We start from the raw sequence: 25,687 nt of genomic DNA on the forward strand, positions 1-25,687 counted from the left end.
AACTGATTAGAAACTGAAAAAAAGGTGTAAACATCACTTTTATCTAAAAGAAATCTATTGTCATCATTATCTTCTTTCAACTGCTCCCTTTAGGGGTCACCACAGTGAATCATCTCACTCCATCTCACCCCATCACTAGCATTCTATTTGGTCACACCAACACCTTCCACCTGCTCCCTAATCTCACTACAGACCAAAGTGTCATCTGTAATTATCATAATCCACAGAGACTCCTGTCTGATCACAGTGGTTGACCTGTCCATCACCCCAACAATCAAGAAGGGACTTGGAACATGATATAATCAAACCCCACTTTGAACCCATCTGTCCTTCCTAATCACTGTCTCACTGTCCTCATACATGTCCTGCATTAGCCTCACATACATCTCTGCTACCCCCGACTTCCTCGTTCAGTACGACAGTTCCTGTCTTGGTACCCTATCATATCTCGAGAGCCACAACGACATAATGCAACTCCTTTTACTCTGTAGTTACCACAGTTCTCCACATCACCCTTGTTGTTGAAAAGCCACCCTCTTCACTGTCATTTTAGTCATGCATCAGCTCCCCAAAGCATTCCTTCCATTTTTCAATAACCTCTCTTCACTTGTTAACACATTTCCATCTTTTTCTATCTGGTAAGTCTTCCCTACCATCCAGAGTCAGTTTCAACTCCTTCCTGAACCTTTATGTCCATTAAAGTCTGCTCCAATCACCACTCGCTCCCACTTCATCCAACTTACTCTAGAATTCCTTTCTCTCTTCTGACTGACATCTAATCTGTGGTGCCAATGCAGTGGCAACATTCAACATTACCCTTTCAAACTCATGATCTTGTCTGACATGCTTCACCTCCACAACAATATTCACATATTCTTCCTTCAAGATTGTCTCTAATCCATTTCTCTTCATGTCTACCATCTACAAGCAATTAGTCGTCCTAGTAATAAATACATCAGCACATATATAAATGAAGATTTAAGGGTAGCTTTTGGTTTTGTTTACTATAATTCTATAAAATGCTTTGTTCTGATGTTAAGTCTTGCATTAAATGTAACAATTTTAAAGTAATTTTAAAGTATTCAAAGTATCTACAATAGATATGACAGAAAGGAAGCTATCTGTATGTGCTTTTGCATAGCCAGAAGCAATAAAAACTAAATATGTGACTGGTTATTTATACTCGGGTGGTTTGACGCATTAGTGCCAAATCCAAATGCGTCATCCAGCTCTGTCTGAGAATATTACAAACACTATGTACCCAATGCACGCCACAAATAGTGTAGGAAAATGAGGAATGAATAAGACGACAAGGAGATGGGCAGGGTGTGGTTACAAACGGCAGTTAATCTTACTCAGACCTCTAAATTTGGCATTTTTCTGGCTGTTAAGTCTCTTGTCAAGCGTGTGTTCTGAATTACAGTCCGGAGGCTCTGTACCAAGAACAAATATGAAGCTTGCTACAAAGATGTGAAATCACAACTCCTACTTGGAAGACACCCGAGACGTGTCTCTAGATGCATGAATTTGTGTTGTGATGCTGGTCACGAGCTGAACTGATTGGAGCTTCTCAATTTCACCTGCAGCTTTAGTCACAGCAGAATGTGTAAAAGAGAGGTAGAGAAGCAGGAAGAAAGTGGAGGCAGATCCAGGCTTTAATCTCCCCCATTCACTTCTCCAGGCCCTCCCCCTCACCTCTCTGACAGATGACAACTTTATTATTTCAGATGGCAAATCCAGCCAGTTCCCCTAAGTCTGTTAGAGGATATGTGAACGGTGCTACAGCCACAAATGTGAATATACACTCTCTGTACACTTACTGCCATGTTCTTGGACTAAATGTCTTAAATGCAGGGTATCTAATCTGTATAATTTTATGTCAACTGAAATATGTCCAAACCATGAATATAGCAGTGAGAAGTGTTGTACTTTAAGAACTAAATTTTCTGCAGCTAGAAAACAAATGAAGAGGAGAGGCAAGAAGAGTTGAGTGTGGAAACAAAGCGGTTTATTTACCGGCCAATCTATGTTCCTACCCTCACCTATGGCCACATCTTCTAGACGGTGACTGAAAGAATGAGATAGGCAGACAAAATGAGCATTCCCGTCATAGAAATCAGGGGAAGAGCTTGGTTCTTTGGGAGGGACTCCTTCACACTGAAAGACCTCCTAGACACCCCCTACGTGAAGCATTTTAGGATGTCCAACTGGTAGAGAACCCGAGGAAAGACGCAGAATATGCTGAGGAGATTATATCTTGGGTTGGGTGGGCGTGCCTCCATGTCTCTGTAGGAGAAGTGGCTGAGGAGAGGACCACTCTCAAAACAACAGTAGCTTTACCCACCTCCTGTTATAACCTTATAACCTTCTTTGCAAGTGGCAACCAATCAAAAAAAAAGACAACAGTGTCATTCAGCATAGGAAGAACTGAGGGGAAAATGTGAACATAGTGCCTAATACTGGCCCAGCCATTTTTTGGTAATTTAAATACAATGTGAAGCAAGCGGTCACATTTGTGCCCTTGTTATACTCAGATTACAATGGTGGAAATTAAGTCTCTTTTAAATATATTTTAATTAGGAAAATGTATTTGACATCTGCTTGTGAGAGGAAAACACTGAGGCAGGCTCATTCAGGCACATTATAAATTTCCACGGTGGTTGTGTGAATTGTTAGTCCTCTTTGAACTTCAGAAGTTGTTGAACACACAACACATATACCTGTTCGATTGATGGACATGTTCGCTGCTACGGTGCGGGACAGCTTATTGGCTGACACACGGTATAAGGACCCACGAATCCAACACATGCTGCTTCCTCTCCACTGCTGGGTGGATGACGGGTGTCTGTCGTGGGGAGCTCGAAGACGGCTCTGAAGGAAACTCCTTAGAGAAAGAGGGATTCAAATAAAAGAAGAATAGATGGTATAAGGAAACATTTGAGGAAATCAAATTACTCCCAATTCTGGTTTATTGCTACTTGGAATTATCCACTCAGCCCAGTTAATACACTGTAAAATTTTCATTCATGCATTGCTTTGAGCGAAAACCATCTGCTAGAAGACTTTCCGCTCACCCTCTTTCTTTTACCCATCCTTTCTCCCCAGCTCTCTCAGTATAACCCCTCTCTTCACTTTATGTTTCCCATCCTGTAGTCCCCCCTCTCTCGCTCTCTCTCTCTCTCTCTCTCATGTCACAGCACTCTGTTAAATTGCTCCTCTAATGGAAAGGACGGTAGTGTGGAAATGGAGAGAATTGAAAAGAGGAGAGAAGGAAATCAATGAGATAATAGGCAGGGCAGGGGGCCAGAGCAGCACGGTTGGCCCCTACACTTGAGTGTAGAGATCACACACACACACACACACACACACACACACACACACACACACACACACAGAATTACAACACATTCCTACTATGGTATGTATAGTACACAAAATCGCAGGCCTCTGCACACAGGTTCAAGATTCAGGAGTCCCTCGGTTGGCCTGTGTATGTGTGCGGCATCTGTACGTGCGAGTCCACAGTGTGTGTGGAGCTTCTGGGTGGTGGTGGGGCGGTGCAGGGGTTATGGCGATAAATTGCGCTGTCCTGTCACTTCTATTTGGGGCGGATTGGGCTAGTGTGCAGGGCGCCGCTGGAGGTAATTTGCTGCCGTATTTCAGATGGGCTGGAAATGGGTTTAGAGCGAGAGTTCATGCCTCCCATTACAGAAAAGAGAGAGAGGGTTACCCCAAACGCATGGAGCGCACAAAACAACTGACATGGATGCTTAACACGTGCAGAGCTGCTGCACTGCTGCAAATAATATCAGCCATCAGCTGTGTTCACATGCACGCTCTATTAGACTGTGTGCCATAACTCAGCAGCACAGACACTCAGTTTCACTGATACAAGATCAGTGGACGCCCTACACAGGGCAACTGCAGCCAGGGGAGCTGTAATGGAGGCTAATGTTGGAGCACTGACTGCCACCCAGGGAGGCTTAAACAAGGACTGGGTGGCCTAGGGAGCCACAATGGAGGTTAATGGGGATATGACATGAACAGTTAACACAGACGGCAGTTAACCCTGACACAGGGCTGCAGTCAAGGGGTGACGTTAGGATGTTCTCTCACCGGGTTCATATGTTCATACAAGTCTAAGTGTCAGAGCAATCGTCCCAGTGATTTCACATGTCTGTGCATGACTACTTTCATGTGTGCCATCCCCATCACAGAGCAGTTCTTCCCTTTGGCACAAAAATTATAACTGTTTGATGTACACACCTCTAATCTTGCAAACTAAGATCTGTTCAAGCTTTGTTCAATCCTTATGTTCATTATAATAACAGTCATGTCTATAAATTGTAATAAAGAGGGAACCCCAACAATCAGATGACTCCCACTGAGCAAGCACTTGTGGACAGTGGGAAGGAAAAACTCCTTTTTAACAGGAAGAGACCTATGGCAGAACTCAGCCAGGCTCGGGTAGGGGTGAGAGGAGGAAGATGGATGCAACTCTGCAAAGCTAAGCCCTGCTTCCATGTTGTCTTTAGAAGGAAGAGGTTGTGTTCTAGAAACACTTCCAAACAAGCCATACATATTCAGTCTTGTTCTAATTGTTATAAACAGTTATGAACTTTAACTCTTAACGTGCTAACTGAGTCAGAGATTTAGATACTGGGTTTTTCTGCAATTTATTTCAGCACTGCTTGGTCTGAAGTTGGGGTGAAGACACTGGGATGTCCACTCCTGGGAATATTGTGTCATTGTGTTAACACACACACCTGAATATTCTATATGAGAAAACTACAAAAACTCTTTCCTTTTTAGATAAAGGTGCCATATTTACTGATACTTAACACACATGCCGCCTTTGATAACACAGCATATGGCTGCTATTTATCCTCTTTTTTTTCTTCTTTCTTTTAATTCCTATGAAAGCAGTCAGGCTACGCATATAGAATAGTTGCTACTGTAATAAAGTGCTTTTTGAATTTGAATAGTTTTTTCACAGGAGTCCATTTAAAAAGATTCAATTAATCTACAACATTGGAGGAGGAAAATGTTGCTGGTGCTGAAGTTCTGAAAAAGCAATACCATTTTCTTGTGATGAAAATATTAACTAATGAGTTACTTTTAAGTAGGCAGCACTGTGATGTAACAGATTCATTTTTGATGAGCGTAATCTTGTGTGGGTTTTATAATTCATCTTTAAGGACACTTGGGGGTAATGTAGTCCATTCTCAAAGCTGAAGACTGGGCTGGTAAACCGTCTGGCAACACCAAGACAAAACATCTCAAAAGAACGTCTTTTCTTAGACAAAATGAGAGCAGCTCTGAACTGCATGCACACACGGAAGTGCACATAATGAGTCACACTGGTTCACACATGGCTTGTTTATACACAAATAACATAATAGTAAGTTCCAGAGAACACAAAAAATGAAGCCAGCATTTAACTGCAGTTCTTTAAATGGCCACTTGAGGCTCTCAAGGCTTTGTCACAGGGCTGTCACTGGGGATGTTGCCGGTCCAGCACAGGGCCTGCTAGGTCTCACCTCTGGTAATTTGTGTTTGTGCTGTTGGTGCTTCTTGGAGCATTTTAATGACATATTCTGACAAATAATATGACTTGCTATGGTAAGGTGATAAAAAGAAGTTATGCTTCAGTTTTGGTGAGTGAAATTGTTTCTATTGGTCCTTCCTTCATAATAATTAGCAGCTATCTCCATCTGTACAATGCACTTATACAGCCAATTGATGCAGCTCACAGATCCGATGACAGCTTACAAGGCGGCTCAGATACTGTGACAATGAAATAATCCATGCCGGTCTTTGTTCACTTCACCATGTGTCAGCAGCAGCGCCCCTTTGTTAGTGGGAGAGCTTAGATAGAGATAAAAATCTGTACTTTGCAGTTTTTTTCCTGCCTGCAATACCAACAAGTTTTTTCTGTGACTAGTAAAAATTATTTCAAACTGTGGTTTGAGTTTACATTTCTTTTTCATCTCTCTCTCTGCACAGAACTGCTAAAATCTCAAAATATCATTTTCCGGGGTGCGTAAAAATGTGATAATCAATTTCTCAAACCAACTGAAAATAAAATTTTCTTTAAATATCTTATAACTAGCAGAACAATAACAGTCAAAACCACAAACAAATTTAAATTACACAGACATAAGAGGAGCTCAAAGAGAATGGGGAGGCGTTTTTGCTTGATTAATTTATAGGACAATTAAATTTACTTTTAGATTGAAGTTCTACAAATTAACAAATTTGTTCAGCCCTGAAGCACAGTTTATGTAATCTTTACACTTTTAAGTGTGCTAGAAAGCATAAAATAAAGATTGGAGGTCACAGACAGTAAAAGATCTTAAACTCATCAAAAAAAACCTGTAAAAAATATGGTGTGAAAAAACAAGAGAACTAGAGGACAGGGCAAGGCTACAAAGAAACTCTCTTGAGACCATCCAGTATGTCTGACTCTGTATATGTGTATGCAGGTGTGTGTATGTGCGGTGCTCTGACCATGCAATGCACAGATAAAGGAGAGCGCGATTCAGCACTACCGGTGCCGTTGATGAATGATCCGACTTTTGTTTTAGTGACAAGGAAGAATTTGGAGGGTCGCGCAACTGCTCAGAATAATGCTGCCCTTGTCTTATTTGTCTGCAACCCCAGCATTAGTAAGCTCATATTGGGAAACAGTTACCCTTGAAACAGAGCACAGCAAAAACAGTTGTCTGGCTAATTCTAACCGAGAGCATTGCTTCTTCACACTTTTAAAGGAAACCAAAGTAGCCGAGTTACGCATCAGGATCCTTTCAAATCCAACGTAAGGGGAACTGACTGTAGTGTAGAAAGTAACAATAAAACATATTTATTGAGAACTCAGCATTAAAAAGCAGCAGAAGAGAATCTTAACACACAACTGTATGGTGGGAGGTGGATGACTAATGTGATAAGTAATGAGCAAAGGAATGAATTGCGGTATAAAGCGGAATGAATGGGGTGGTGAATGCAGGAAAAGAAGAGAGAAGTGAAGAAGAGGGAGCGCTGCTTCACTTTATTGCCCAGTCTCTTACATCCTGTACTGATCAATACTGAAGCACTAAAGGAGATGAGCGCCGGACCAGATGTGTGTGTGTACATATTATATATATATATATATATACATACATATATACACAAAAGTATGTATGTATGTATGTATGTATGTATGTATATGCATGAGGGCCTTAACATTTATGCCAGAAATAAAGAAGAGAAAGATGGAGGCATTTGCAAGACTGACATGAAATTTTATCAAACAGAAAGACATAAAACACAAGAAAGAACAGCAACAGAGCAAACATAGGGGGACAGAAAATTAAAGAGTGGTTCGCGGGGAGAAAAATAGCAAGGGAGATGAAAGGAGGGTTGGGCTGTAATTTATCCTCCAGAGTGCATGCTTTACAGCTTTCTTAATTCAACTCCTGATACTATTAATGGAGTTAATGTTGAGATTATATCTATTTTCTGGTGGTGGAGCCTGAAATACTGCAGCCGATTCCCCCGCCCCTTCAAACTGTCACCCAGCTCTAAATCACACACCATGCCTGTTATGGCTAAAACTAGGAGAGAGAACGGTATGTTGGGCAGAGGCAACCTCACTTCCTGTGGGCCTGGGAGCAAGACATCTGTGCAACTAAATGGACGAGAAGGACAAGTTTAAAAAAATAAAATCAGTTTTACCAGTCACATATTTACAGATAAACTGTTTTTTAAAACCAAAAACTAAGTAAAACTAGTTAAATTAAACTCCTTAAGCACCCCCCCCCCCTTCTCAATAGAGGCACCATCATCAGCCTCAAAAAATCCTTAGGGGATGCAAGATGCCCATGAAGCAGAATATTCTCAGTGTTGCAGGTGCATGTTTCAGCTTTAACACTCTTAGTACCCATTCTAAAATGTGTCACCAAGAACAATTTTCAAAAGTTTAAACAAGTCAATGCTAGGATGGGTGATTGGAACAGAGGCCAGTGGGAACAATAATAGTATCCAGGACATCCCTGTGCTTTTAATTAAGGCAACCAAAACATTGCTCACAAATCTCGGCCTGGAACTCAGTGACACTTTGACTCTCAACATATATGATACACAAAGTTCACCTTTATTTTATTTTTGTTGGACAAGATAAGAAATGTTTCTCAATGACTTTTACCAAACCACAGATAAATGCGCCTACAAGTGCATGCTATTTAGGCAAGCTTTATGTTCAGTCCTTGAAATCATTTTTGTTGAATGCAGACAGAACTTTAGGGGAAAATGTGTTTAGATTTTTTTCTTAAAAAACAAAAAAATATATATATATATTTTTTAATATATGCATATCAGTGAATTAAGTCTTAACAAGAATGTCAAAAATGAATTAAATGGTACCACATCACTTTTAAATATCTAATCAATGGCTTTTCTCTACAGGTTATCTGAACACATTGGGATCCTATGTATGGTATGTTTTCTAAGATGCAGCTGTGGCAGGCAGAGATAAGAGTTGAGAAGGTATGAAGCGAGACCAACGGGTCTGATAGGCCAAAGATGAAGAGGAGTACTCAGTAGTTAAGAGCAAAGAATATGAGCTCATGCTGCACTCAATAGCTTCAAATTGATAAAAGTGGTGGTGGTCTTTGGAGTTAAACAGATAGATAAAGCATAAAAAAGGAGCAGGTATGAGGGTGGGGTGGGGGTACGAGTCTCCTTGGGGACCCGATGGGTCCCCCTCCCTCCCTATCTCTTTCCTCACTTCTACACATGTGGTGATATTTCACAGGATGTCAGGGGGCTCAAATTGAAAATCCCTTGATGAATCAATATTTACTGCAGCAGCTAAATGAATAGTAATAAGTCACCAGACGCTGAGTCCAGCCACAGTCCAGGGTCTTCTGTTTCACCAAATCTGGATTGCACAAATTAACTCTGCTCATCATCAACACACAAAACAAATACACAAAATTATTTCATTACAAGTGGCTACGCGAACAAATTACAAGATCGCACAATCTAAATGACAAAGACAGCACTGTTGAACTTACCAACAGTGACAGCTGTAGACATATCGAACTCCTTTCTAGCACTACAGAGCAGCATGAAATCTGTTCACTAAGGTCTGTGACACACTATGTAATTCAGAGGCATAAAGTTGAACTTGATTCTTTCTAAACTTTGTTATGTTAAACTGAAACTTTTTGCATGGGCCAAACCTTTATTCTTTCTATGTGTACAAAACAAGTTAATCTCATATACTGCAACAAAGAAATGAAGCAGATATGTCATCTCGGTTTCAAACCACCCCTAATCTAACTCTTAGGAAACCAGAGAATTGAATTATGGTTTATATTTAAACTGTTCTTCCAAGTCTTGGCAAACAAAAAACATAGGACATAATCTTACACACATAAAAAAAATATATCACATTCTTTATTCTTTAGATCTTAGTGTTAGGCGTCTTAAACATGCATTCTTGAAACTGGCCAGCAGGGGGGAACCCACTAATTTTAAAACGAGGTCTGACTGTGAAGAAGTCTATGAGAAAATGTTTCTTGATTTTTTTCTGAACTGCTAGTTTCACTTGTTCTTTAACATAACATGTTAATTTTGTAAATCCCAGTCGCATTTAGAATAAAATACACAACCTCACCCAACCACCATCGCCCTGGGAACCAAGGCAACAACATAATTGTGGAAAACCTTGGAACAACCATGTTTTCAGGGATTTCAGTGTTTAAGCTAAGCTTACAAGTCTCGGTTATGAAAAGATTATTCAAGAGTGAATTTTTCTCAGTGACAAAACCTTGGATATCACATCACATAAAGAGGAGTTTGACCTCCTCTTAGCACCATATCAAAAAGACACAAAACAACCTCCATTCTCTTTGTTAGAGGGCTTAAAATATGGGTGCTGCAATGACTAGCTGATTAACTGACATAGCTTTCTGGCTCCAACTTTTCAAATGTGGTATACAATGAATCTATTTGAAAACACCAATAAAGAGATCTCTTTGTGAATCTGGAAATGAAACAGTTTGCATTTTTAATGACAATTTTGATGGACAAAAAAAGATGAATGATAAAACCAGTGAGTCCAATTAACATGCATTCACTGTGAACTCAGAAGTACTAAGACAAAGATGAAAGATTGATGAATGAAGATAAAGAAAAAGTGAGAGATGAGGGCTGCAATGACATTAAAAAATAAATAAATAAATAAAAACACCCAACCACCCAGCTCCCTCTCTCTCTCTGTATCCGTCTTGGATTTGATGTGTTCCCTGCTGGTATAAATTAATGTGAGGAGCACACTATTGTAAATGGTTTATTCTCTGGGTTATCTACTGTGTAAAAATGAACACCATAAATTTTCGACCCCTACCACTCATGCTACACATGACTGTAACATAAAAGACAGGGATTCACTCTGCACTGAAAGATATTAGAGACTGAATCACATTAAAGCCAGACCTGAGGAAGTATCTGATAACGTGGATTACCTGGCAGACTGGAGCCTCTTGGCACGCCAGGAAAGGGCTGGGTTGTAATAGCGGGTCTGCATGGCACTGGAGCCCAGATGGGTCACCATCTTGTAGCGTGTCCTGAACACCCTTTGGGAGGCGGGGTTACGATGGGAGGAAGAGTTGGCATCTATGGGCAGGGATGATTAAGAAACAGAAGCCAGAGTTAAGCATCCAGGTAGTGAGTGTGAACAAATGCACATTGACATCATTCTGAATGCATAATGTGTGCATACACACACATAAGTTTGTCTGAGAACTCTGGCAGGTGTGCTCTTTAATAAGCTTCACATATAAAAATGAGAGGGAATAACAAAGGCAGAATTTTTATGAGTCTAATAAATCATATGCTCTGTCTCCTTCCTCGCTGCCATCATTTCTCCTACCCAGCCTCCCTCCTTCCTTCTCATTTTAAGTCTCATTCGTTATATCATTTTACAAATCCATCAGAGAAGAGGCATAAGAGCAGTGAGATCGGAAAGGGGGTTGGGGGGCTCTAGTGTTGTTATTTATTTATTTATTTATCTTGACTGTTTATCCATCAAGTTATTTTATGATGGCCTAAGCTGGCTGACGCACAGAGAACAGAATTTGCATTGAGGATCGCTGGAGTCCCTGTTCACATCAACATCAGCCACTACAAAGGCCTGTGCACTGAAGGTAAATTGCAAAGACATTGTGAATACCTCTAAAAGGTTTTTTTTTGTTGATCACACTTCTGTATTCTGTAGTTACTGGCAGTCGTTACTAATATGTCAGATAAAGTTATTTATTTCATATTCTGTATAGTTTTTCATATTTATATCCTGTTCATAGCCTGTACATAGCTTGTACTCACTACAGCCTGTACATACTTATAGTTATAGAATATTCACAACATACTTCATACCGTGTACATTATAACATACCATAATAGACCCATTTCTGTAATATACTCATATATCTATATTATTGCTAATATATATTGTAATATATCTATATCACTAAAGCACTTCTGGATGGATGCAAACTGCATTTCGTTGCACTGTACCTGTGCATGTGCAATGACAATAAAGTTGAATTCTATTCTATTCTATTCTATAAAATGTATTTTTCTGAAAAACTACTTACTTTTTACTTTCCTTTTATTATGAAAACCCAATAATGAATAATAACAGCAGGGGTTAGTGTCAAAAATGTAGTAGTGTATTCTAATTCATGGTTGTGCTGTAGTTGGTTCTTCATTTTAGCCTCTGCCACTGAGAAGAGAGAAAATACAACATAAAGAACTTCTTTGCAGAAGCCTGAAGCTGTGTTAAAATAATGCCACCTGCAGACTAAAACCACTGTTTGGGTTACTCGTCTGTACATTACGAGTGAGTCTTTGACGTGGTCAACGTGCTGGTGTTCACATTCCTTTTCAAGCCAACTTTTCAACCAGTCAGCATTGTCAATGGTCTCATCACAGTCTGCAGTCTAACTCTAACCCTACCCCCCACCACCACCCCGAGATCTGGTATTCATGATGAGAGAGTTGGACTGCTGCATAATGTCTTCTGCAGCATATCTCAAAGATTCTCAATGCCGTTGAAGTCTGGAGTCAATTGTGGCCAAGGATTGAGTGAAAATGATGTTTTATGGTCCCTGAACCATTCTTTCACAATAAATTCTGTCATTGTCGTCCTGGAATATGCAAGGGAAGAAAAAAGAAAAAGTAATCCACTGATGGAAAAATCTGTTCATTCAGTACAATTAGCTACACTGAATATAGACCTGAATCACTCTGTAATAGAGTTAATCTAATCAAATCACACTGGTTCAATTCTAGCAAGAGACACAGATCCCCCTTTGGCAATACGTCAGGAAGGGATAAAAGTCTGCCAGTTCAGACATGCAGAGCTACCCTTTGTGGTATCCCCTTGTAACTGGGAACAGCTAAAAGTGGCTTTATGTATTTATATGTTATGCAATTGTTTTTATTCAGAAGAGTGAATTCAAACAAGTTTGGCTATAATCTGGCTTGCTTTTTATGTTTGTCACTGTGTTATTTGTTGATCTGTTTTGCTTGTTAATGCTTTGTTCTTAACCTTTCATTCTCTTTTTGGATGATTATGAAGCACTTTCGACAACACTGATGTTGTTTTTAAAATGTGCTATAGAAATAAATCTTGATTTGATTTGATTTGAGAAGAAAAATAGATTGAACCTGGCTTTTGTTGCTGAATTCAATTTTAGCATTCATGTGAAATCTACTTTTCAAAATAAGTTTTTTTGAAATTCAGTGTTCAAACTGGTTGGATGACAGTGGCTTAAATACTGACCAAAATCACTGTGATAGCAATAAGCAGCATGAAGAAACTTTGTTTGACCTTCATCAAAAGTTCTTTGAGCCCATCATCTATCAGGCTACAAAAACACTTTAGTCACTTTTATTTATGACCACATGTGGTCATAAATAAAACTCAGTCAAACTGGTAAAACTCAGTTACCTACACCCATTTTCTTTACGTTTTAATCACTGAGTGCAGCCATGACTGCCTGTAGAAAATGAGGATTTTCTAACTTTAATGTTTTTTTAATCTGTTTCTTCTTCACAAATTATGTCAAGTAATTTGACAGCAAGCATGGATTTAATGGTGCTAATGTTAATGATATTTGAAGAAAAAGCAACAATCTCCCACTACCACAGACAAGAAAAAAAAAAGGTTTAATGCAACATGAGTCAGTTGCTCAGTGTATTCAATCAAACTATTAAAGAAAAAAGAAGTCATTATCTGCACTCTCTTCCCCCTTCTACCAATCATTCAATGCAGTGGTCAGCGACAGCACTCAGTCTTCCTAATGAGTAAAGAAAAGAGTGAAGAGAGGTGTTAGAGGGGGGAATTAGGAACGAGTTTATGCACTCAGTGCAGAACTCATTTCCCATCACCTCTTTTACAAGTCTTTAACTGCCAGTTGTTAGGATTGTTGCTGTTTTAATTAGCGCCCAATAACAAACCGTGACTGTCACAAGGTCTGTGGTGAAGAATAATGAAATGATTCCATTTCCACTTCTACTCATTCAACCTTCCCTCTCTCCCTCTCGCCACACCTCCCCCTCATTCTTCGTCCTGTTCGGAGATGCTGGTTTCATTTGTCAGCCATGATGCAGCTCTGGATCAGCTGGAGAATTTATCTCAGACACACATTTACTGTTCAACAAATCACAGGAAGGGGGGAGGCAGGGGGCTGAAATACTGACAACAGGTTTACAACACGATCATAGACACAAGCACACACCCTACATTAGTACACCAAGCAGTTTAAGTTTGTTATTTATTTATTTTTTTAAAAGGTAGAATTTTTTCACCATCCCTTTCCTTGCTAGAGGGTGCAACAGGACATGACTGGTGTGTTAAAAAGAAAAGAAAAAAGGCTTTCACACTGTATCAACAATCAAATTGTATCAATAATACATGTAAAGAATAAAAAAAAAAAGGTGATTCTGTTCAACTGGATGCAGGGTTTTCAGTGGGAAAAATATTTCATTACCCACTCTGTGCCAGCTGACTGCAATGGAAAAAAGATTTATCACGATATGAATTATTTTATATCACGATAACGATATATATCACGATATACCACCTGACCTGTGGTCATCTGGAAAGTACGCAGTCTGTAAACAGCGACAATAGAGGGTGCAGTCTTTGTTAATGAAATGGATGGTTGCGCTCATGTAGGGCGTATCTCTGCTCGTCCATAAGTCAGTCATCAAGGCATAATGCACGACACTGCAAACATCCATCTCTACTTTGGCCCGGCATGCGTCATATAAGCAAGGCAACTTGACTTTACTGAAGTGCTTATGTACCTCGGATCAAGGACTTTGACGAGGTCACGGAAGCTGTTGGGGAATGGAGCACGATCTTACTTTAAAGCTCAGACTTAAATCTTTCCTTTTTGGTAATGCTTATGGGCTAGTTACGGATGGCTGCTGGCGGCTTCCCCTGATGTACTGGGTGTGATTTTTTTTCACCGTCTTAAACCAGTATCAGTAATTATTAAACTATGTCTCTAATATAGTCTGTATTTTGTCTCATCTCCCTTTGCTGTCTCTCCTCTTTTCGCTTTTCACTCCCAATCAGTTGCAGCAGATAGCTGCCCCAGTGTGAACATTGCTCTCCTGGGGCTTTCTTCCTGTCAACAGGGAGTTTTTCCTTCCCACTGTCACCAAGTGGTTGCTCATAGGCTTTTTTTCTCCCCAATATTGTAGGGTCTTTAGTCTTTCAATATAAAGTGTTATGGGTATTATTATACTGTTAGCAATGCAATAAAAATATTCTTTTAACAGGTTTTCGACCATAATACATATATTTTTTTATTAAATGATTCAAGATGTTCAATAATTAAACAACACAGACCAATCATTTCTGTGTGTGTAGTTACTTCTCAGAGATCCATTCTGATTAGTGATTGCCCTGTTGTAAACAGGAATTAAATTTACTTTTGTCATATCAAAAAACTAAAATATCATGACAAAACTGAAATAAATTAAGTCAATTTAAAATAAGAGAGAGCGAGAGCGAGAAAGACCTAGCTTAAAAATAAGACAGTACAAAAGGTAGCCCTAGAGGGGGAATATGGGTGGGGGTAGTCATTTGTACAGGATTAGTTGCCTGGCTTCTAGTCACTTTTTCTCCCACAATCCATCTGTACTCCAGTCTGAGCTATTTGGGCATCCTGGGAGATGACAAATAGGGCTTGTCAAAGGTGCTGCCACGATTCCCACCCTGCAACCTCATGCACCCACTTTCACCTACCTTCCCTCCCAACTAACACCTCAATGTGTCTCTAAGCACTCATTGCAAACATCATGACATCAACCGTGTCCAAGATGCTGTCGCACAGCTGTTCCACTCCTGCTGTTGTTTAATGACATCTATAGTGAGTTGTGCTGTTGGTGTTTTCGTTTGTGTGCATGTCAGCAGGGATGGATGGACGGTGTTGCTCTGATTGTAAACCACTGCAGGTTGTGTTGGTTGAGTGGCTCTTGGAGCAATGGGGTTTCAATCTTCCACTATAGGACCATGACCAATGAGCATGTGAACACATACACGCACACACAAACACACACTTACTCACATACATACACCTGGGGTCTCCATCTTCCCTTAATAGACCTCTGACAGTGGCCTGCCTTGCAAGTGGCGCCCTACACTGTGAAGCCACCATTTGCAGACGCATGCAGCTCGTATCCATCCATCCATCCATCTCTCACTGACTCGCTGCTGTGAATCTACAGATAATCTACTCTCGTCACCTCACGCTGCACTCATCGCTCCTTTTGCACGTGGTTTGCCTTCTAGTCAGAGCCACATTAACTATATAACATAGTTTTCCACTTATCCCTTAGGATACTCTTGTTTAGTGCTTCTGGCCCAGTACAGAGGTGAAAGTTTGTTTAATGACAGTATATGTCTACCTAGTATAATAACAATGCTACTTCTATCCCTATTAAGTAGACCGAGCATCAGGCATGACATGACCAATTACTGTATTTATTTATTTTCTGTCAATCAGTTAAAGCAACCAAGCAAACGGTATCACAAAGTCTGTGGTTTTCAAGCAGCTTTAGTTATGGTTTTTAGACCATTACACTGAATTTGCAATCAATTCAGTTGTTCAGGTGAAATTCAGTCATTTATTGTCGCTAAATATGTTAATAAGTTTACATGTGGTTTTGTGCATTTCAGACATTAAGGTATTTTACGACCCTTTGACAACACTGATAACTCATTTAGACACATCCCAAAACGGATAATTGAAATGCTCGTAGTTGAACTATATACCATATTGAAAAAACTAAGAGTAAAAGCAGCCATCAGAGAGGAGGGCTAGTATTCAATATTAGAATAACACCAAACCTTGCTAAACAGACTTACTTTTAATTTTAAAAGCTCTTGCTTAGGTGTTTTGTGTTTCTTGCTCTTTGGGCATTTGGCTCGTTGTTGCAACGCAGTCATGAGAGAAACGGGATAAATCTTAAATAGACCCATAACAATTTGCATATCTACGGCATTAAAATTTGAAAATTTGAGTGAACCAACACCTCAAACCAGAAATCAAGGTTTTTTTCCCCTTCACTTCGTCCCTCTGATTATAACAGTCCAGCAGACAAATTCACTTTTTTCATTTTAGATCCCACTTCATCAACATGAAGAGACAGATCACTTAAGTGGATCTGAAAGTGTTGAGCTCAAGTTCTATCCTTAAGATGACTGAGCCCCGTATCATAGACTAGACTTTAAGAAAACTTGTCTTCCATGCTCTTTTTTACACTCTATCCTAAGCTCAGCATCCCGACAGTGCACCACTCTGAACCTCCAATCCTGCATCCTCTTAGGGATCACCCAGCAGTCTGCCTCTCCATACCTGACGGCTAATTCCAGAGAACAGCAGTCTCCTTCTGCCCCCTCCCTGGAACTAACCGATGGATAATAAATCTTATTATTGACAGTGCCTGTTCCCCTTGCCATCACATGTTCCCGTCCCCTGGGGCTCATCCTCTGACTCCCACAGCTCCATCTCTCTGAAAGAAGACAGCAGTGCCATGCTAACATCAGACTTAACAAGCAAGTTACCACAATTTAATAACCCACTGGAAGTCAACACAGTTATGATAATATGATCTCTGCGTGTTTGACACCCAGCGACACTCTCTGACAGATGAGCCAGAGACGTCAGAGTTTGATGTCCCGCCCTACCAAGAGAACTGCATTCCATGGTCTTGGAATTACAGCATCTCGTAACTCCCAAGACAGCAGTATCATCCGCTCACAAAGTATGAGCAGAATGTGAGCCCTGTAGGTCATGTTGCATGTGAACAAGTTTAGCATCTTGTTTTAGGAAAATCAAGAAGGATGGGGAAATGTGCCAACAGATGATAAAAAGTTCACATTTTTCCATGTAACACTTAATACTTGAAGCATTCTCTGTCAGGACAGGCAGAGTTTATCTTTATCCGTTTTTAAACCAAAATTATAAACAGGGTCTATTATGTCCACTGTTTCAGGACATGTGATCCGTGTGCTTGCGTCTGTTTAATGCTTTATATGGATTGAGTAGGCACATTATTAAAACCACTTACTGCTGAAGCAAGTAACACTGATCACCTTGGAGCAGCAAACTGCTAAGAAACCTCTGTTTTTGGCATTTGTGTGGATGGACACCCCTTAGAGCAGGGGCCTTATAGTGCGGCTCCGCGTGGTTTGGGAAAATAAATTAGAAGTATTTGGGCAGATTTATTTAAACCTTGCTGACAGGAGCTATTTCACTCTCTGCTGTGGGGACATCACCTTAATCATTTACAGTCTTTTTTTTAACTAAATTCAAAGATCAAAAAATATTTTAAGAATTCACGAGGATATGTGTGTATTTTTAATTATGTAAATTTATTCTCTTTATAACCCGGGATTGATTCCCATAGATTAAAATTTTTTTTTTTTTAAATTGGCAAAAAAAAAAAAACTAGATGAAGAATTAGTTCTACAATAAATGTGATGACAGACAGATGGTGTTAACAAATTGCTCTTCAGTTCATGACCAAATTAACACTTGTATCCAAGTGGTACAATGTTTTATCTACCAAAGTATTTCTGTATGATGGACCTACAATCTTTTTAGATGAATACTCATTAGTGGTGAGTGCCATTAGCAGATGCTGTCAACCAGCGTGTTGGTGATGTCACCACAAAGAGGGGTGTTCAAGGAGGAGAATGTGGTTTGTGGAGTAGGGAGTGTGGTGAGGGAGAGAAAGGGGAAGGCTACTGGCTTGTGGCCTCGTCCGTCATCATAGTGGTGCTATCAGCTGTAACATATCCAGCTGACCTGGGAAACAGGCTGCCCAGAGGAATGGCAATCCTCCCATTCAGCCAAGTGCAAGCACAAATGCATGAGATGGTATAAAACAAGAACAGCTACATTACACTGTTTCTGATACTGTTTTTGAAAGTGCATGTAAAAGTTTCAGTTATCTAGTTCCAGCATTTCAGCCCAAACCCAACAGAAAGGTACGAAGTGATATTTTTACACTTCTGAAGGGTTGTGCCCCTTCGGGGGGGGGGGGGGGTTCTGGGGACTGGGTCGCGGTGATGCGGTTGCCTCTCCAGTGGTCCTCCTTGTACAGTCGGACCCTGGGGGGCCTGTGGATGTCCGGTCCTGAGTCTCCTCCATGTCTGCTTCATGCTCTGGGGGGCAGGGCTATAGCTCCCCACACCCTCTAGCAGATCGTTACATGGACAAACCTTTTGAACTGTTCGCTTGTTGTTCGTTTCCTTTTTTCTTCTTTTAACAGGTGATCCAATGGATTCTGTCAGTGTCTTCTCTTACTGTCCCCCGTTCCGCTCTGTTTTTTTTCTTCCTTTCTTTCCTTCTCTTTCTCCCTTTCTGTCTAATTGTCTGTCCAATTTGTAATAACTTAAAATTAAAAAAAAAAATAATAATAATAATATAGATCAATCAAGTGGACCAATATGGCGTTGCCATATGTTCTCCACTTGAAAAAATAAATCAGTTGGGCATCTTTCCTGGCCTTCAGACAACAATTCTGATTGCTAAAGTACCAAAGGGGACAGGCAAGAAAGACGGAAAAAAAGAGAAGAAGCAGCTGAAGAAAGAAGACTTCATTCAAAGAGTTCAAGAAGGAGTTGAGACAAGCTCTGGGTGGTAGGGTGGAGTTACCAAATGACTGGAAAACTACAGCTGTAGTTCTGAGGGAAAATCCAAAGAATTTGTTTGGCGTATCCTTTGGATAGAGGAAGAGGATAAGGAGACTTGGTTATTGAATGAGAAGGAACATGAAAATATTCAGTATTCAAAGGAAGAATTTAGCAAAGAAAAAAGGGGATAGTCAGGAAGTTTCTGGGAGACTAGGCATACAGCTACGGTGGCAAAGACAAAGGAAACAGCTTACAGTAAATTGTATGTGAGGCTGGGGAGTAAAGATGGAGAAAAGGACTAGGGGCTGATGAATGCATAAAATGAAAGAGAGCGAGAGATGAGGACAGAGGATAGTTAGAGAGAGGACAGTGGAATTTTTAACAAGATTGTTCAAGACAATCTTGAAGAGAGAGAAGGTTCCTGAGTAATGAAGAAGATATGTGAATGAAAGTCAGAATACATGTGTGTGAATGAAAGGGAGACAGGTGGAAAAGTAAAGATGTAAGAGCAGACATATTGAAAAGAGAGAGGAAGAGAGAGGGGTCGAAAATCTAAAGATAGAACTGCCATTCAGAAGGAAAAGAGGAAGAATTCAGAGGTTTATGGATGTAGTGAAAGATCGGAGGGTTGGTGTGAAAGAAGAGGATGCTAGGGACAGAGTGACATGGAGGCCGATGACCTGCTGTGGCCACCCTTCAAGAAGAAGAAAACACAGCACAATCCTTAAGTATTTTTTCAAATGCTGAATAATATTTAAGTAGGCTTGACAACATCCTTGATGAATAATTAAATGTTAATAGCACCTGTGTGTGTTTTTCCAGTGTACATGTATGCCCTTGTGGCCATAAAGAACATTAATAATGTAAATACAACATGGTGAAAACATACATTTCCTGTGAACTCAACCTTGACCCTGACCCCAAACCCGTAAGCTGCCAAAATCTTTAGTGGTGATTGGGACTTGGTCAGGTTCACTTCAAACGCTTCATACGTGTCCCAAGGTACACACACCATGTTACGTTTGGTCAAAGGGTCAAAGTCTGGCTGTCAGTCAACATATCCCATTAGACACATCAAGAAGAAGTGCCTGGGGCTTAGTCCACTTAAGGACTGCTATTATACCATATCTTATATGTGCATGTCTTTGTGAGTATAGAGTAGGTGTGTTTGTGTGGGTACTAAGAGTGAGGTTAAAATGTACTGTATCTTATAAAACCCTTTTTGAAGTGCAAACGGAACACCTCTCAAGGGCAACCTAAGATTCAATGAGGCATGTGAGCAACACACATCAACAGCTGAAAAAGCCCACGGCACAGGAAGAAGAAAAAAAAAGTGATTGAGTTAAAGAAAAGAATGAGAATGGGAAAGCGAATGGGCTTTTAATCAAATGCTCTTCTGTTTTGGATTTTTATATTGCAGCATTAACCAAGATGTAGCCATCTCCAGGTGTCTGGAAATGAAATATTTTATATCAGTAATACTGAGCTGTCAACATGGTGACAAGATTATATGGTAAGATAACCCCAGGTTCTTCCTGAAGTGTGAGGAGTCGGATCCTGGATGCACAGAGAGTGACCACCAGGACAAAACCACTGTTAAGGTCCTGAGTGGTGAACCAACCCATATGGAAAAGAAATAGTGAAAACTTATATGATTTACTCATGAAAGTGGCCACTTTTTCATTACTTTCATATATTGTTTTAGTAAGTATCCAAAACATACAAGTTTCATTACATAATTTTTCAAGGGATCTTATATCTGTTTTCACTCTTGTATGCTTTTCATACAAGTTTCACACAAGACAGATACAAACTTTATAAGATTTATATACATCTTTTCCATATGGGAAGGCACCTTGGCAGTGGACAGGGACCCTGCAAAACCTTCCATACAAATCGATGGAGAAGCTTCTATAATATTTGAATTTTCATTAGATTACTTTAAAACAGTTTACTGAACCGGACTGTTTCTCTGCATTTTATATTATTATGTTTTTCAATTTTTTTTGGTTTCTTTCTTTGTTCTTTTAAACCAGAGACTGGCAGTGTTTCTCAATCAATATCTAACAGCATTCTTGCTTTAAATCCTAGTCCCTAACATCAAGTCTATTAGCTCTTGAAGAAGACTACCAGGAGTGTATCCCTTAGGTCATGGGTGACACAAACTAATGGGTGTTTTTGACCATGAAGGTCATCTGGCACGGGCAGACACTCTTTCCTGCCAACCTCAGACTCCCTGAGAGGGGCTCTGCACCTCCCTGGTGTCTAAAAAGTCTGAAAGGTCTTGCTGTTGTGCCCACAAATATCTTGTGCTTCTTATGATATCGCATCTGGAGAAGGACCGGCACTTGAATTGTAAGAGACACGAGCTTGTGTGTGTTGGTTTGACTTAGTTGATTCGTCTTACTGAATGATGGGTTAAAGACACATGCAGGGTCTTGCAGTTTGTCAGTCACTGCACACACAAGAAGCAGAGGTGACTCACTGGTAGAGATTTAAAGCAGTACTGAGGTTCTGGTTGCAGATGCCAGCGTGACGCACATCCATCATGCTGCCGATTCTTTTGGGCCAGTGAGTGATGGAACCCAGTCAGCCGGTTGGACACCGGCCCTCAACTTATGTTTCAGCCACAGAATGAAAGACAAGGAGGTGATGTACAAGCCCACGGCGAGACACACAAGCATCATGAATGTGTTAGAGTTAAAAGAGAAGGGGAGAGAGCTAAGGCTGTGGAAAAAGGTGGTCAGGCTGTCGAAAGGGACCCGGATAGGACAGATAATGCCAGTGCAAAAATGGAGCATTTACAGTAGATGTGCTTTACACTTTTCGCACTCATTCAAAGTCAGCAAACATCAATGCGGGCAAGAGTTTGAAACTTACGAAAGAACTAAATGATGCCTTTCTGCATGTTCCATGTATGGCTAAAAGAAAAAAAGATAATTGTACAGACACTAAACTTTTACATTTTGGGCTCTTTCATTAACTGAAACTTTTGCAGTTTGTGATTATTCTGTGGATATTACATTTAGTCCTTAGCTAAACTTCAGATATTTGTAGTACAGTTTGATTTTGTAATTAATGTATAGGCATTTTCTTAGGATGCCAATTACATTAACATCTGTAAGCACTCCTATATTAAAATCTTCCTCCTTCTTTTAGGACTTCTTCTCCCTCTATAATAATCAAAGTTGTTAATTTATTTATTTTTACTAAGGATGCTACATACATGAACAGAAAGTGTCCTTGTGTTACTGTAAATTTTTAAGTATCCAGTAATATACAGACTATAGATTTACAGATGGCCCTGGGCAATGACAGTGATATTCAACCTCTGACTGTCAAAGTCATGAAGACTGCCTGCTGGGATAATACACAACTTGCATTTGATAGTACAGTCTGGCCCCATGCCATGATCAGCTCAGTAAAGTAAAGGCACTGCATTACCAGGGTGAAAACTAAGGGTTTGTGGGGGTGGGTGATGAGACACAGCCAAGTCTCTTATTGGCTTGCCAATTTGGTGAGGGGAAGAGCCTGAGAGGATTCCACTACCCCATCCTATAGAGAAAACAACCATGTGTTCTATGGAAGACACCCCCCCCCCCCCCCCCCCCCGAAAAAAACAAAAAAAAAAAAAAAAAAAAAAAATTGGCCCTCTTGAATGCTTTCCACCTGTAATCATCACCAATCATCACTAAAATTTCCTTTCCTTAGTTTTAATGGATCATTCCTCGCCATGTCTGCGTAGGTGTCCGCAGCTCTATCTGTCCTTTTTGTGTGCAGCATCCTAACCCACCCATAGCCCCTGCTTCATTCCATGGTGGCATTCTGGGTGCAGCTGCCAGAATCTAATTGGTCCCTCTGGGCCAAGGGAGAGCTGGCATCAGCCTGCTAAAATGCTGATCACAACCAGAAGAAGTTGGCATCTGGTAGAAGCAGAGATTGCCACCAAACCACTGGCATGGTCCACTCACAAATACACAACACAGCAGCAAAAACACTGCTAAAGGTCCTTCAAAGTCACAGATAAATGCTTCAATTCTTGCGTCATGTTAAAATTGCTTACTGAGCACAGCACCAGAGAGTATGATCAGGACCAGCTGAAAAATAAACTACTTTATCCATGAGACATGCTTCACACCAAAAAACATAAAAAATAAATACTGCAACCATCACTATTTAGCAGGTTGTATAGAAACAGATTCCAGTCACTTGATCAGATTTTTAAGTTGTCATTAAGTCAAGTATTAATAATATCAGTAAATCTCAAGACAAGCTCAGTCAGTTATGTCTTTAACTAAAAAAAAAGAGAAAAAAACTCAGAAAAAAACAAGACTAGAAAAGTTCTCTGCAAACAGCATGTGTTGTTACGGATGATGCCTGCAGCAATTAGGTTAACTGTCCTCATCAGAATGCTGTATAAGCATTCTGATGCTCACATTCGGTGTGCGAGGTAGCATCAGCAAAAGCACTGCCAAGACTTACATGACTGTCGATTATGTTGCACTACAGCATTGTCCTGAGTATTTGGGATCAGTATACCATATTATGTACTCTATATTCTACCATATACCTAAATACCAGTGTCAACAAAGTTACAACATTATCATACAAAAGTTACTGCTAGCTGGCTAACCGTTTCTATCTTCCTTTAATTTTGTCGATTACACAAAATGCAATTCAGTTTTATTTGTACAGCGCCAAATCACAACAACAGTCGCCTCAAGGCGCTTTATATTGTAAGGTAGACCCTACAATAATACATACAGAAAAAAAACCCAACGATCATATGACCCCCTATGAGTAAGCACTTTGACAGTGGGAAGGAAAAACTCCCTTTTAACAGGAAGAAACCTCCAGCAGAACCAGGCTCAGGGAGGGGCGGCCATCAGCTGCAACCAGTTGGGGTGAGAGAAGGAAGACAGGATAAAAGGCATGCTGTGGAAGAGAGCCAGAGATTAATAACAGGTGTGATTCAATGCAGAGAGGTCTATTAACACATGTTGAGTGAGAAATGTGACTGAAGAGGATATACTCAATGCATCATGGGAATCCCCCAGCAGCCTACACCTATTGCAGCATAACTAAGAGAGAATTCAGGGTCACGTGATCCAGCCCTAACTATATGCTTTAGCAAAAAAAAAAAAAAAGTTTTAAGCCTAATCTTAAAAGTAGAGGTAGTGTCCGTCTCCCAAATCCACACTGGAAGCTGGTTCCATAGAAGAGGGGCCTGAAAACTGAAGGCTCTCCCTCCCATTCTACCTTTAAATATTGCTTAGTTATCTACATTTATGTTGTACTGCTAATTTATTGTTGGCTAAAGTCAATGTTTGACATCACAATAATTAGGGTAAGTTTTGGCTTTAGCATTTTTTAACAATGGTTAAGCCAGCTATCTGTAACATAAGAGCATCCACACAGAAAGCAATTTGCTCACTGCACACCACTTTGTTGCAGACAGTTCGTTGCTAGAGGACATTCCAGGTTTCAGTGGCCTGAAGCCTTGTGTCATGAAGCTCCATGCTGTAATAGCAAATCAGCATTATAAAAAAAAAAAAAAACATGCAATTTTGGGAATTGTTTTTTGTGAACATCATTACTGAGGTAAATCAACACAGGTTATTCCAAACTCTTCACTATATATACACAAACACGTTAAAACAGGAATGCAATAAAAGACATATTCCAGTGTGAGACAGACAAATGGAGGAACAGCAGTAGAATAACTGTCTCTAAAATAGATGTGGGGTCGTGAAATTTAAGTATACAAGCCTAACTGTAGAAGAGCAGCTATGCTATTATGTATCACATGCACAGAAGCAGGTGATACATGCACAACACAACTGATGGTCCCAACCCCATTAAGAAAGCAAGAAATTCCAAAAATGAACCCTGACAGGGCACAACTGTGAAGTGAACACCATTTCAGGTGACTACATGAAACTCATTGAGAGAAGGCCAAGGATTTGCAGCACTGTCAACAAAGCAAAGGCTGGCTACTTTCAGGAATCTAAAATATAAGACATATTTAGAGTTATTTATCTTTTTTTTCTTTGCTGTAAAATTCCATATATCTTGCTTCATATATTTGATATCTTCAGTATGCATCTACAATGTCGATAGTAATAAAAATAAAGAAAAAACTTCAATGAGAAGGTGTGTCTAAACTTTTGACGGGTAGTGTGTATCTTCATTCTGTTGCTCTGGAACAAACATCTGCTTTCTCCCTCTGCCAACATCTTCTTTTCAAAAACTTTTTTATATATTCTCATTTCTCATTTCACTGTTATGCAGATGATTCTACTTTCCTCTTAAAAATAATTCTACAGCCTCTTTAAAAGTTTTGCCAGACTGCCTTGATGACATTAAATCATGGTTGGCATTAAAATGTTTCAATGTAAATGATAAAAAACAAAAAAAAAAAAACTGAGGTTATACTATTTGGACCCTCGTTCTTCTCTTTAGGGGCTGAGAAGAACTGGA

At 40.0% G+C, this 25,687-nt stretch overlaps 1 protein-coding gene across 1 annotated transcript in view; it reads right to left on the minus strand.

Moving 5' to 3' along the window:
- The window catches only part of zc3h3 (zinc finger CCCH-type containing 3), a 77,638-nt gene that overhangs the window by 20,710 nt on the left and 31,241 nt on the right, over nucleotides 1–25,687 (minus strand). Inside the window, exons 4-5 of the mRNA XM_082509883.1 lie at nucleotides 10,512–10,662; nucleotides 2,721–2,884 (exon numbers count right to left, since the gene is read on the minus strand). Of these exons, the coding sequence (XP_082366009.1) occupies nucleotides 2,721–2,884; nucleotides 10,512–10,662 (315 nt within the window). The remainder of the gene's footprint in view (nucleotides 1–2,720; nucleotides 2,885–10,511; nucleotides 10,663–25,687) is intronic.

This window comes from Aulonocara stuartgranti (genome assembly GCF_965226115.1).
Source record: "Aulonocara stuartgranti genome assembly, chromosome: 17".
In the NCBI taxonomy this organism is placed as follows: domain Eukaryota; kingdom Metazoa; phylum Chordata; class Actinopteri; order Cichliformes; family Cichlidae; genus Aulonocara; species Aulonocara stuartgranti.